Genomic DNA, 15,039 nt, shown 5'->3' with positions numbered 1-15,039 from the left:
TGGGCTAATAGCCAGGATTGGCAGTTTGCTCAACACTCAGGACTCTTGTGGAGTCAGCTACACAATTTACATGTGATTTTGACAAACCTGGCAAATGGCTGAGAGTTGGTGAAAATTAGGGGTGTGCAATACTCCACTGGAATAACTCTGTTTCCTTGGCTGCATGCAAAAGTCCTGGTTTATTTTTTGTTGCACTTGTGTTACACTATTGCCCCTCCAGGCAGCAACATGTGGTAGCATTGGGGAGGCATCTCAGAAGAAACTAAAGGAGAATAAATTCACCCACCGCTAATGCATTATTGGGTCAAGGACATGTTGCAGAAGACACCTGCAATAAAACAGCAGTCTGGAGGGGCCCGTAAAAGTAGCTTTCTATGTTATTGGGTTGTTACTCTTATTTTGATTATGTATTTTGTGGTTTTATATTTTGATTTTATTCTGTGAACTGCCCTGAGACCTGTGAGTATAGGGCAGTGTATAAAATCAATCAATCAATCAATCAATCAATCAATCAATCAAGTGTTAAGTGTTTTGATTTGTTTTTAAGAAAAGTGGTAAACATATTTTAGTAAATGAATATTGCACTTACTAGAAGGCCCAACCATAGTCCCATGAGTGTGGTCTCCAGTCCTCTGGCCCCAGGTTAACAGTTGCCTGGAAAACTTGGCTGTACATCATGTGGGCCACCATCCCCAGTAGGCCTATAGAGAAAGGAAAGAAGGTCATCCACCCAAAGCCACAATTCAGATGGTACAAGAAACATTTGCTTGATGTTCTTAGGAAATTCTTCTCTGATGGGATTAACATAATTCTAGCCTCTAATGCCCCTCTGTTCTCAGTCTCTCCCCTCTTATTTCCGTTTTCTGTTGCATTTTTCTCCATCCTTTCATTTGTGGGGAAGGTTGTAGCTCAGAAATAGAGCAGCTCCTTTACATCTGGGAATGTGCACCATCATAAACTCTGAAGAGCCGCTTCCTGCCAGTGTAGACCACGGATAAGGAACCTGTGGCCATCCAGATATTTGTTGGACTCAGACTTCCATCAGCCATCAACCAGTGTGGCTAATGGTCAGGGAAGTTGAGAGTTCTGGCCCAACAACATCTAGAGGGCCACAGGTTCCCTATCTGTGGTGTAGATCATATTGAGCTAGATGGATAAATAATCTGACTTGAAATAAAGCAGCTTCTCACATCTCATTTCCCTTCACACTCCCAGCTGCCTTTGCCCTGCTTATGTGTGCTCTTAATGAATCCCCCCAGTTCCTCATCCATGCCAAAGTGGGAGAGGCACTCACCTGACAAGACAGAGGAGACAGCAGCAAAGGCATTGAGCTTCAGCCCACAAACTGGGTTCCCTGTGTACAACATCTCCACCAGCAGGAGGATGAAACTAATGAGCAGCAAGCTTATGTAAATCATCTCTGATCCAAGCGACAACCAGAGGATACCTATTGTGTGCAACCAGAAAAGACAAATCAGTCAGGGATACAGGCTGGCAGAGCTGAAGTCTGCTCTCTTCCTCTTACGCTGGAAGGCAGCCAAACCAGTAAGGTAAACATGGCAGATAGACTGCATTTATAAGTTGGTAGGTTGCAAGACGTGCAGGTAGGATGGTCACCTAATGCATCACCAAAACAGATAATATGCATTGCCCCATAAATAAGACACAGATTTGTATTCAATTTGTGTTTGCTACTCTATTTGTATAGGTGCGAATTTAAAAACAGTGACCACAGTTTGAAGAGAAATAACATACATCTCACCGTGGAAGGAAGACTGTGACCAAGTGATTTGTGCACCCACTCAGTCTCCTGCCCATGTGTTAACTGGTGGTGGACAACTCGTCTTATAATTCTTTACCTTTAAACCAGGTAGGCCTTCAAATAACAGGGCTTCTTCAAATAAAGGACCATCCTTTGGGGTGCCTCAGGGTTCTGTCCTCTCCCCCATGCTTTTTAACATCTACATGCAGCCGCTGGGGGAGATCATCAGGGGGTTGGGGCTGGGTGTTCATCAGTATGTGGATGATACCCAGCTCTACCTCTCTTTCAAATCAGAACCAGTGAAGGTGGTGAAGGTCCTGTGTGTCTGGAGGTGGTTGGAGGATGGATGGCGGCAAACAGATTGAGGTTGAATCCTGACAAGACAGAAGTACTGTTTTTGGGGGACAGGAGGCGGGCAGGTGTGGAGGACTCCCTTGTCCTGAATGAGGTAACTGTTCCCGTGAAGGACCAGGTGCGCAGCCTGGGAGTCATTTTGGACTCACAGCTGTCCATGGAGGTGCAGGTCAATTCTGTGTCCAGGGCAGCTGTTTATCAGCTCCATCTGGTACGCAGGCTGAGACCCTACCTGCCCGCAGACTGTCTCGCCAGAGTGGTGCATGCTCTAGTTATCTCCTGCTTGGACTACTGCAATGCACTCTATGTGGGGCTAAGTTTGAATCATAGAATCATAGAGTTGGAAGAGACCACAAGGGCCATCGAGTCCAACCCTCTGCCGAGCAGGAAACACCATCAGAGCACTCCTGACATATGGTTGTCAAGCCTCTGCTTAAAGACCTCCAAAGAAGGAGACTCCACCACACTCCTTGGCAGCAAATTCCATTGTCGAACAGCTCTTACTGTCAGGAAGTTCTTCCTAATGTTTAGGTGGAATCTTCTTTCTTGTAGTTTGGATCCATTGCTCCGTGTCCGCTTCTCTGGAGCAGCAGAAAACAACCTTTTTCCCTCCTCTATGTGACATCCTTTTATATATTTGAACATGGCTATCGTATCACCCCTTAACCTCCTCTTCTCCAGGCTAAACATGCCCAGCTCCCTTAGCCGTTCCTCATAAGGCATCGTTTCCAGGCCTTTGACCATTTTGGTTGCCCTCCTCTGGACACGTTCCAGTTTGTCAGTGTCCTTCTTGAACTGTGGTGCCCAGAACTGGACACAGTACTCCAGGTGAGGTCTGACCAGAGCAGAATACAGTGGCACTATTACTTCCCTTGATCTAGATGCTATACTCCTATTGATGCAGCCCAGAATTGCATTGGCTTTTTTAGCTGCCGCGTCACACTGTTGGCTCATGTCAAGTTTGTGGTCAACCAAGACTCCTAGATCCTTTTCACATGTACTGCTCTCAAGCCAGGTGTCACCCATCTTGTATTTGTGCCTCTCATTTTTTTTTGCCCAAGTGCAATACTTTACATTTCTCCCTGTTAAAATTCATGTTGTTTGTTTTGGCCCAGTTCTCTAATCTGTCAAGGTTGTTTTGAAGTGTGATCCCGTCCTCTGGGGTGTTAGCCACCCCTCCCAATTTGGTGTCATCTGCAAATTTGATCAGGATGCCCTTGAGTCCATCATCCAAGTCGTTGATAAAGATGTTGAATAAGACTGGGCCCAAGACAGAACCCTGTGGCACCCCACTAGTCACTCTTCTCCAGGATGAAGAGGAACCATTGATGAGCACCCTTTGGGTTCGGTCAGTTAGCCAGTTACAAATCCATTGAGTGGTAGCATAGTCAAGACCGCATTTTACCAGCTTCTTTACAAGAATATCATGGGGCACCTTGTCAAATGCCTTGCTGAAATCAAGGTAGGCTACATCCACTGCGTTCCCTTCATCTACCAGGCTTGTAATTCTGTCAAAAAACGAGATCAGGTTAGTCTGACATGACTTATTTTTCAGAAATCCATGCTGACTATTGGTGATCACAGCATTCCTTTCTAGGTGCTCACAGACTGTTTGCTTAATGATCTGCTCCAGAATCTTCCCTGGTATTGATGTCAGACTGACTGGGCGGTAATTATTTGGGTCCTCTCTTTTCTCTTTTTTGAAAATAGGGACAACATTTGCCCTCCTCCAGTCTGCCGGGACTTCGCCTGTTCTCCAGGAATTCTCAAAGATGACTGCCAGTGGTTCTGAGATCACATCTGCCAGTTCTTTTAATACTCTTGGATGCAGTTCATCTGGCCCTGGAGACTTGAATACATCTAAACTAGCCGAGTATTCTTGTACTATCTCCTTAGTTATTCTGGGCTGTGTTTCCTTTGCTGAATCATTTGCTCCAAATTCTTCAGGTCAGGCATTGTTTTCTTTATCGGAGAAGACTGAGGCAAAGAAGGCATTGAGGAGTTCAGCCCTTTCTGTGTCCCCTGTTTGCATTTCACCATCTTCTCCTCTGAGTGACCCCACTGTTTCTTTGTTCTTCCTTTTGCTACGAACATACCCATAAAAGCCTTTTTTGTTGCTTTTAACCTCTCTAGCAAGCCAGAGTTCATTCTGTGCTTTAGCTTTTCTGACTTTGTGTCTACACGTGCTGGCTATTTGTTTGAATTCCTCTTTGGTGGTTTCCCCCCTTTTCCATTTTTTGTACACATCCTTTTTTAATCTTAACTCAGTTAAAAGTTCTTTAGATAGCCACCCTGGCTTCTTTAGGCACCTTCCATGTTTCCGTCTCATTGGTATTGCCTGAAGTTGTGAAGGTGACCCGGAAACTACAACTAATCCAGAATGTGGCAGCTAGACTGGTGACCGGGAGCGGCCACCGAGACCACGTAACACTGGTCTTGAAAGACCTACATTGGCTCCCAGTAAGTTTTCGATCACAATTCAAAGTGTTGGTGCTGACCTTTAAAGCCCTAAATGGCCTTGGTCCAATATACCTGAAGGAGCGTCTCTACCCCCATCATTCTGCCTGCACACTGAGTTCCAGTGCTGAGGGCCTTCTGGCGGTTCCCTTACTGCGAGAAGCCAAGTTACAGGGAACCAGGCACAGGGCCTTCTCGGTAGTGGCACTCGCCCTATGGAACGCCCTCCCACTAGATGTCAAAGAGAAAAACAACTACCAGACATTTAGAAGACATCTGAAGGCAGCCCTGTTTAGGGAAGCTTTTAATGTTTGATAGACTATTGTATTTTAATATTCTGTTGAAAGCCACCCAGAGTGGCTGGGGAAACGCAGCCAAATGGGCGGGGTATAAATAAATCATCATCATCATTATCTACACCCAGGGACCCAGTAGGAAACCCAGGGATCCTGTGCACAGGCCTGCTCTGTTTATTTAGCAGCCAGACATTCACAACACTCTAATGAAAGACCAATGGCTCAAAAATAGCAGCCCTGGAATGGAAATCCACACAAGCCATTAGATGGCACCCAGACCAACAACACAGGTAATTGGAAAGAGCAGGATCTGGAAACCTAGTCAGGAGGAGCGAAAGCCAAATTATAAAATGAAATTAGGAGTACAGAGGCTTGAAGAGAAGGGAGCACACCAGGCCTGAGGACCTTAAACATGGAGGAGTTAGAGTAGTGCACCATTTCTATCAGCTAATTGTCATACCTTTTAAGCTACATGAAGCTTGTTTGAACCTTTGGGTAGGCATGGAAGGGAAGGCCTGTATTAGCAATATGGTTATATGAATCCTAATAGTACTGAAAATAAGTTCAAATAAATATCACAGAGGCCTGCTGATCAGAGAATGACCAACATCCATCTGCTTAATAAAGAACTCTGGGATTTTTGGCAGGTTTCAACTTATAGTGGGTTGCATCCAGAAAAAAAAACCTGTCTGAATTTGGTTCTCATTAAATTCAATGGAATCTTAGTCATGATTAACTGTGTTGTGGATTTCAGTGGGATTTAAATTCAATTAACTTTTGACCCATGCCTAATAATAATAATAATTTTAGACTGCTCAATGCTAGACGCTGAGCATTTACTCAGGCTTTCTCAGATGTTCAAACATGTTGCTTAACCATGTTTTCATTGCTGTTTTAGTTACCAAACCCAAATAAATCCATGTTATTTTTATGGGCACTTTTGTTAAAACTGGAGAAATGAGAAACCGGAAAAAGAAGCCAGAAGTCTCCGCATCAAAAGTCATAAATCAGAAGCATGTCATGAGACAGAAGTGCTTTGCCAAAAAAGTAACAAATGGCAAATATCCAGATACAGCTGTTCTTGATCATGGGATCATGCCCATTCTAAAGGTTGCGCTGGTCCAAACCAGTCTGGGGTGGGACTTATTCCTACCTCTCTCTGCTGGAGGTGAAAGCTCAATGAAACTGCGACATTTCTCATCTGAAAGAAAACAGAATGGTAAAATTATCCCAGGAGCTGCAGGAAGGAGAAGTCAGCTCTTAAATCTAGATTATAGTGTTGACATTGTTCAATGTTTTTGATTGCTTCTGGGCTATGCTCTTCTATGTTCTAAGAGTAAACGGATGGCTGCCATTGGCTGTCTCTCCAATTCTCAGCCCTATGCTGTGAGGTAGGCAGGAGAGGGGAATAATATCCATTTGAAATGCAAGAACCATCTCCAGTTTAGAATACTGATCAGAATGTACGCCAGGCTTGGATGTGGCTGTGGCTAATGGTTTTGTTTATTTTTGCTTGAGGGCCATATTCACCCTTGGTCAATCCTTGGAGGATTCATGACTGATTGTCCATCCCCCACATACTCACAAATACACACACACACACACACACACACACACACAGAGAGAGAGAGAGAGAGAGAGAGAGAGAGAGCTCTACTTCCCTAGTTGATCCTTGCAATCAATTAACTTTTCATTCAAAATCTCTCTCTCTCCATTCAAATGTCCACCCACCCCTATAGGTTCACATTAATTTTTGTTCTTTTTGCTGCTGGCTGAATTTGTTCAAGTCTTGAGCCTATTCTAGGGGCCAGAGTAGCCTCGAGAACTAGGGCTTAGATCCATGGTAGTTCACTGGATGTCATCTGAGATATGTGCAGTACAGTCCAATCTTATGTATGTTTGTTTAGGAATAAGTCTAAGATCTATAGATTCATTTCATTAAGCGTGCACAGGATTGCAGTCTTCTTCTCAAGGTCTTCTGAATCTTCTGAAGATAAGGCATTACTGTAAAAACAGAATTCAGGATAAGATGGGCCTTTGGCCCGATTCTGTGGAACTGTTCTTATAGGCCCTCCATGTGTCCCTATTTTCCAGGGACGGTCCCTGGATTTACAGAAGCCATCCTGGGTTCTGATTTGATCCTGGAATTTCCCAATTTTCCTTAGGACATCCCTAATTTCATTGGAGAAATGTTGGAGGGTATGGAGTTATGGAGATAAGTAACTATATAACCTTCAGAAGGCAGCTGAAGTTTTTTAAATGTTTAATGTTCGATTATGTTTTTATATACGTTGGAAGCCACCCAGAGTGGCTGGGGTAACCCAGTCAGATGGGCAGGGTATCAATAAAATTATTTATTTATTTATTTATTTATTATTATTATTATTATTATTATTATTATTATTATTATTAAACAGGATGTCCCTGTTTTCATTGGAGAAATGTTGGAGGGTATGTTATTATGTTCACAACATGCATCACCTGTTCAATACATTGGGAAAAACACAGAAACAAACTAACACCAAAAGCAAATCTGGGCATCGGTCAGTTAGTTCTTTTAAATGTGAGTAAATTTAAGAATTCTCATTTCTACTAAAGCAAATTCCAGGAAGTAAAAAATTAAGGGATTAAGATGGATTTAAAATGGCCAAGTGGTAGCCTTCCATATGTAGTGTCAACAATTGCCAAGTCTATCTGTGGTTTTATATCAGGCTATAAACAAGTGTCCAACCTGTGCGTCCTTTGCTGCAAAGTCCTTCTTAACTATATTGGTTCTCAGGCTTCTGGTTCTGCAGATTATATTCCCCAGATATAGGTTTGCCTTTTGAAAGTTATTTTGTCCTCTCCAGCTGAACACTATCTTGTAGGTTTTCTTCCCCACCCCCGCTGCCTGCAAAGCTAATCTCTCCAGGTCCCTTTGTATCATTTTACCCAGCTTTTTGGTGTTCAGAATGCCTCCCCATTCTGTGACAGCTGCACATTTCATTGAGACTCTGTGTACTACTTCATGGGCAATTGAATAAAATTGACCCTGCTTACTCATACCTTGTTCCTGAATGCATTATGGGAGTGTAAAATGTTTATTTCAGTAGAGCTTGCTTCCTGAAGAGCATGATTATTTGACATCGGGATTTTATGGGGCTGGTTCTCCTCCCAGGATGTCACAAAAACCTCACAATGAGGGAGGAAAGCAAAGTGCTCTAGAGGTAGCTGTTTGGGTCCCATGTTAGCTGGATGACAAAAATGGGAACTGAACTAAAACCATATTAAATTGGCCCTCTTCTTACTATAAGAAAAGGATTGATGAACTGAGCAGGAAACATTCAGATCCCACAGTCAGCACAATGCAACAGATTCCCCTATCTTCATAGTTAATTTTGAGAAGAAATGTTTTTTTCTGGTATAATGCTATAGTTCCTAAATCGAGTTTGGTGCAAGTTTCCATGCAGACCTTTATTGCTGCAGTGGCTAACCTGTGGTTCTCTATATGTTGTTGAACTGCATTTCCCAACATCCCTGACCATTGGCCATGCTGGCTGGGGCTGATGGGAGTTGAAGTCCAACAACATTTGGAAGGTCAGAGGTCAGCCCACCCCTGCTGCACTGAAAAGCTGGCAGCCATACTCATTTCCTTGCACCGCTTGGAGACTGAGGTGGTGTGCAATAATATTATGAAAGGAAGAAGTCCTCATTCCCAGCTTCACCCTTTGACTGACTGCCTCAGTGGGAAAGCAAAGGCAGAAATTCCTTCTCTATTGGCTTGGCTGGGATAAATTGCCATTTGGCTCCTCCGTTTCCAGAACAATTTCTCCCAGAGCCATCCTACCTGGTCGTTATGTAACTTCATTACGCAACAGTATGAAAGAGTCAGTACCTTTTGTGTTATGTCTCTTGTGTTATGATAAAATGTCAATCTCCTTAAGTGCTTCGGCAGAAAGGCAGTACATGGAAGTGAATGAATGAAGAGGCAGACTAGAGAGATTACCTGAGCCTTCGATGTTCTCCTCGCAGGAAAGCCACATGCCTGTGTGGAAATACCGGAAGGCAAAGCGATCGTCCCCGGTCTCCCAGCTATAGTGCACCACATCTTGGGAGGGTGCAGAGGAATTGCTGGCCCCTCCGTCAGGAGGCATGGGGACACCGATGCACTTGGTGTTCTTAGTCTTCCCGCACAAAGGCTTGGGGACTTTCTGTGTCCCCACACACCAATAACTGCCCAGCAGGGCTGTGGTGGAAAGGCTGAGAGCCAGCAGGTTCAGGACCACTGCCAGAACAGCCCGACGCCAAGGGAGGATCTTCAAAAGCTTCATCTGCAAGAGGCAAGCAAGATAGTTCCCTCAATTCCAGGGATTTATGAATCATAAGGAAATAAAGCAATATCAGGGGGAAACGTTTCAGCTCTGATGCTTCAGGAATTGTAAACTGCATTCAGCAATATAATGGACAGTACAATATAAAGGAGAGCATTCCTGGAAGAAGACCTGTCACATGCACCAGCAATGGGGAATCTATAGTCTACCATAAATTGTTGGGCTACACCTCATGTTGTCCCTGAGCATCGGCCATGTTGGCCACGGCTGATGGGAGTCCAGCAACATCTACAGGACTACATGCTCCCATTGCTGACATACATGGGTGGAAAGCCGAGGGCCCAGAAATACGCTGCCTTCAAGTGCAACAGACATACCAATAAATGTAAACAATAAAGAAGCCTCTCTCTTTTTAGCTACATATTGTCATGGACCAGCCTGGGCCCCATGATTTTACACAAAACAAAAGAATTGCTGTGATGTTAAAGTCAGGAGCACTTCAGCCCTGTTTTTGAGTGTCTGCCCTGTTTTTGAGTTTGTTTGAAACTTAAAACCTCAATTTCTTATCACTACTGCTTGATTCTCTTAAATAGGGCTATGTTTAAAACTTGTCATTGAGGTTTTCATACCTTTTTTGTAAACCTGAGGAAGCGTTTCAGCCCTGCTCTTGAGTTTGTTTGATATCACTTAAAATCATTTAAGGTTTATGATTTCTTTATTTCCTTCTGAGGAAACTGATTAGTTCAGTGAAGCGAGCTTTGTGGCCGGCATCTCATAAAGTCTTTGTTTAATTCTAGGTTAACTTTTCCTTAAATTTTTTGATTTTTGTTATTTAATTCAATTCTATAGTCGATTACTTCTCGTTTCAGGGATTTTCACGGCAATTCTTTTGTTTTGTGTAATTTCTTGGTTCCATGACTGTCTTTTTTTCACTGGGCCCCATGATTTGGCATACACAGAAGGCATGGAAGAGGGTGCCAGCAAAGGCAGGGGATGGGGGGACACTTCAGGGGAGGGGAGGAGACTAGCACTGAGGGCAAACATCACCCGGGAGAGGCTTGCTTGGGGGGAAGTGACTGCAAGGGTGAAGAGTGCCCTATGCCGAGTTGCCAGGATGAGGCGGATATGGGAGACCTGGAAGAGGGCGGCAGCAGCAGCAGCAGGGACTGGGGAGTGAGCAGGGGACCAGAGGGGCCTGATCCAAGCAAGAAGGGAGTCCAAACGCCCCCTCCCTGCACTGCCGCTGTCAACTTGAGCTCATAGGCGGGCAAGGAAGGAAAAACCATGCTGTTTGCCTAGATGAGGAAGCGAGTGGCTGTGTTCATGTAGTCAGCAGCCTGGAGAGAAGGTGGAGAGATTCCTGAGGAAACGCTCACAGCCTTGCCTGGCCAGGCTAAGACGGGGCTGTCGCTGCCCCTGTAGCCGATTCAGATTGGAACCTGCCCTAATTGTAGTGCCCTATTTAAGGAAAGGAGAGGCAAGCCTCAAGGGTCAACACAACACTCTACAGGGTAGGCACAAAGAGGAGGAGTATTGTGAAGACAGGGGGTGATGTAAGGAATTGGAGAGCAGAGGATGGAGTGACCCACTGGGTGAAGGTGCAGCAGAGATGGCTGGGGCCAGGTGCACAGTGAGAGGAAGCAAGGGCCCTGAGGAACAAAGCACCACTAAGAGCAGCCAGATCGAGGCCAGGCACACGCTATGTGTGTGTAAGTAACTATCTTGGACTTGGCACTGGACCACCCCATCTCAAGCCTGCACCAACAGCGACACTTATACAGTGGTACCTCGGGTTACAGACACTTCAGGTTACAGACTCTGCTAACCCAGAAATAGTACCTTGGGTTAAGAACTTTGCTTCAGGATGAGAACAAAAATCGTGCAGCGGCAGCGGGAGGCCCCATTAGCTAAAGTGGTACCTCAGGTTAAGAACAGACCTCCAGAACGAATTAAGTTCTTAACCCGAGGTACCACTGTACAGTTCACACCTTCTTGCCCTATCTAAATGGATAATAAACTTCCTTGTTCTGTATGATAACAGGGATGGTCTCTTCATGCAATTAACATTCCATTCTTTCAATTGCACCATCAGGTTTTGAGCAGACAGGCAAAGCCCATGCATGCACTTGGAGCAGGCTCCCCACCGCATTACCTTTGCTGAACACAATTTGCAACATCTGAACCAAGCAGGACCATTTCAGATCACACCACAACAGGCAGAGCCACCTCCGCCCAAGGTACATACTCATTCTACAGGTTTTCAGTATTCGTTAACTTTTCAGCCCTTCACCCTAAAGTCTGGTTGCCACCTTTATGCATCAGTTTATGATTTTAAAAAAAAACCCTCATGAAAAATTGTCAGCATATTAGTGTGAATATCTAATAAATACATTTTGTCAGCACTATTTTCTAATTCAATGCAGTTTTACATGTTGCTTTCATCAAGGGATGCATTTGTATCCAATTTTCCCCCTAATACATACATTTGTGTGTGTGTTTGTTGCTGGAAAACTGCACTGCAACATTCACAGAAGTGTGGACTTCAAAAGGAAGCCGTATTTTGGTTTCTTGATTGTTTCAGGAATTGCAAAGTAGGTGGGATCACATAGTGAACTGAACCAAATTTCTGTACCATCCTGAGTTCTGCGAACTCCATTGAGTTAACTTATTTTAGAATCCAAGGCATCTGAAAAACCTGTGAGCATTATCTACCCTTCCTGCTCCCTGATCTTTTCTGAGGCAGCCACGTGTTTTTGCATTCCCACCCAACATTGGTCATGCATTTTTGTACAGGAATTCTGCACACACGCATGCAAATGCACACACACTGAGAGAGAGAGAGAGAGAGAGAGAGAGAGAGAGAGAGAGCGTGAGAGACTTTAGAGCCAGCAGAGTCCAACTGAGAACCAGAAGCCAATCACAATCTATGTGGAGGTAGGAAGGAAACCCCTCTGACTTGAGGGTTGCTACTTACACATTACCGAACAAGAGAACAAAAGAGACCCCGGTTTGCATTAAAATCTGCCTGTGCTAAATTATAAGTATGTATGCAGAATTTAGAAATAATTGCTTTAATTTCGATAGTAAACACATCTCACCATTGTGGGGAAGACTGTCACTGGGTGGGATCTGTATGCCTAGTCATGTGCTTCATTCAAATAAAGGCCTGGCCCCTGAGAACGCTTCAAATAGAGGGTGCCCTGGATAAAGTAGGACACATGGCCACTCTAGATTACTTCCCTCACTTGCAGACTGCCTCCTCTCCACTGCAACAGTTTTATAACATACCAAAGCATCATCAACATTATATTTCTTACCCATCCTTCACTCTAAGTTTCTAGAGTGGGTTGCAATAATTATAGCACCTTGCAAAGTATGACAGAGACAATTACCTTTCTGAAGGCTTTTCCAGTTGCTGCAGTTTAATGTGCAAGCTGCACTGAATGTCAGGTTCTGGGATTGCCTTGAATTCCGCACATCTTCCCGCTAGGTTTGCAGATGTCAAACTCATCCTGACCCCCTTACACCTCTTCCTCCTCCCTTTACCCACCCACCCCCCAAAAAAAATCTCAGACGCCCCCTCCCTTCAGACTCCTCAGTGATTATTAAATGCTGCCCATCCAGTCAGCAGCTGTTTTGCGGGAAATGGGCATTTTATAATCCACAATGCAATCACAGCACAGCTGTTCTGGGAGATTACGGAGAGAAAGATTGGTATTGCAGGCTGGGATTAAGCATAAGAGGTGACCTCCATTCACTGCAGGAGGAAATCTTTCAGGGAAAACAGAGCTGGAGTCATTCATGACCAGTGGCGATTAAACTGGCAACAGTTCAGAATGAGTTGGTGGGCCTCAGCTCAGGTGTAAAAGGCCCATGGCACAAAATCTGGGGCAGCCACTGATGCTTCTCCACAACTTCAGCCTTACCAAGATAGGCAAGGGGTGCGAGTGGTCAGTAAAGACAAAATGATTTTTCATATTGTTATTGTTTCATACGTGATGCAAATTTATCTACATCTCTTCAGTCATATGCCTGAATATGCAAATGCTGAAAATGTGTATGGCGGGGTAGTCCCCCATCTGTTGTATGGAGAAAGTCTGCAGGGGGCTTCTGCAAGTAGAGCTCTCCCCGTGGTCAGGGTGAAACAGGGTCCACGATCACACGGAGGTGTCTACTTACATTTCAGCAAAAGTGAGTTGAAACCCCATGCAGACCTTCTCTAGGACTAAGGGAGGTGCACTGTGTGCAAGGACATTGGAGGTGAGGTTTGCACACCTGTCCCCATCCACACTTCTACCATTCAAGTGTTCAGGTGCTCTGATCAGACACCCCTCGGGGGTTCAGGTGCAAGAGAAGACAGGACTCTGCCAAGAGCTGTGCTGAAGAGCCGAAATCCCCTTTTGTTCTACACAATTTTTAAAAGTAAGTGCAGGAGGCTTCTCTTCTTTTGCAGCTGGCTACCTTAGATCCGGGTCATGTGAATGGCGGGGGGGGGGGGGGGGAGAGAGAGAGAGAATGAACACATTCCAAGGACTGGAAATTTGGCACTGTTGCTACTTTAAACTTTCTGATAGCATTTCATTTTAATTCAAAATTTCTAACATGAGGCTTGGAGCGAGAGCACGGGGACCAGAGAGCACACAGCTGCACAAATTGCCAGGTGTGCAATTTAGTTTTTGTTGGATTACGCAGGATTAGGAAGTCCTTGAGGTAGGCATCATCCCTTACATAACTATCTAACTGGAGTAGGGAGTGTTTTTAAAATTGGTGTACGCAGTGGAGGACTGATTAATTTAATGTCCCCCTGGGGAATCAGAGCAGCTTATTGGTTTCTGGCACTGCAGCCGCACCACTAGAGTAGGGCTGAGGGATTCACAGAGTCTGAAATTTTACCCTAACCCTGAACTAGTTCTCTTGAGGCTACTTTAACTCTAGATAATATAGACACGGGGGTTGAGTATTCTATTTGCTTTGATGGTTTTCCTGTCTCTTACCCACATATGCACAGATCCTCCTTGTCCACACTTATCTAACACTTGCCAGCACCCTCAGCAGAATGACCTGAATGTGTAGGCTGTTGCATAAACAAACTCTCAAATGCACAAAGCCTCTACCTTTCCAGTGGACCCTGGACCTAGTGCTATGGGAGAACACAGGAAAATGCCTGTTGGATCAGACCAAAAGCCCATCTAGAATAGCGTTCAGTCCTCACAGTGGCCAACCAGATGGGGAACTGCACTACATTTTTCTGCACTTTGATTTGAACTCTGCCAAGACTTAGAAAACTCATATCTAGGAAAAGGAATACAAAGCAAACAGTGGCAGTTATTTATCCCAACAGCAGGTGGCACTCCTTCCTTATAATTCTTTCTGAGGGGTGGAATCCCATTTGCTCCAGCTTTTGAAAATCTCCTACCACTGGAAGGGTAAAAGAATCTTTCCTCCTTTTAATTTTTGATTTTTAAAAGGAACAAACAAAAACATTTGGAATTCTTTTTTCTCTGAGTGCATTTTACCCCCTTCTCCTCCCTCTGTGACTATGGAATATTTGTGATACCACCCTAGAATTTTTATATAATCAAACCAATTATCTTGAAAATATCTGCTGCATCATCTCCCTGCTTTTGCTGTGTCCATCCACCTAGAATTGGGCTTTCACAATATACTTGTTTTGAGAGACAAAGCCCAAATCCCTTATTCTTTATTGTGCCCATATCTTGCTGCTCCCAGTTCTCTTCCTAGTTTCATCTTCTGCCACTTTCCACTATCTAAGGTGATCCCTTGACATATTAGCATGATGATTTCAAATATGAAAACAATGCGCCATTCATCCCTTTTCCATAGATAAGCATATCTACAA

At 44.4% G+C, this 15,039-nt stretch overlaps 1 protein-coding gene across 8 annotated transcripts in view; it reads right to left on the bottom strand.

The window, feature by feature from the left end:
* Nucleotides 1-15,039, bottom strand: part of GSG1 (germ cell associated 1) — a 123,901-nt gene that overhangs the window by 4,919 nt on the left and 103,943 nt on the right. For all 8 annotated transcript variants that reach the window (XM_080971262.1, XM_080971259.1, XM_080971261.1 and 5 more), the window contains 4 exons: nucleotides 8,855-9,179; nucleotides 6,023-6,070; nucleotides 1,295-1,447; nucleotides 590-701 (listed from right to left, as the gene is read on the bottom strand). In XM_080971262.1, coding sequence (XP_080827388.1) covers nucleotides 590-701; nucleotides 1,295-1,447; nucleotides 6,023-6,070; nucleotides 8,855-9,179 — 638 coding nt within the window. The remainder of the gene's footprint in view (nucleotides 1-589; nucleotides 702-1,294; nucleotides 1,448-6,022; nucleotides 6,071-8,854; nucleotides 9,180-15,039) is intronic.

Source organism: Podarcis pityusensis (assembly GCF_964106645.2).
Source record: "Podarcis pityusensis genome assembly, chromosome: 10".
In the NCBI taxonomy this organism is placed as follows: domain Eukaryota; kingdom Metazoa; phylum Chordata; class Lepidosauria; order Squamata; family Lacertidae; genus Podarcis; species Podarcis pityusensis.
The sequence above is the reverse complement of the archived record's forward strand: the minus strand, read 5'-3'. Positions and strand labels throughout refer to the sequence as shown.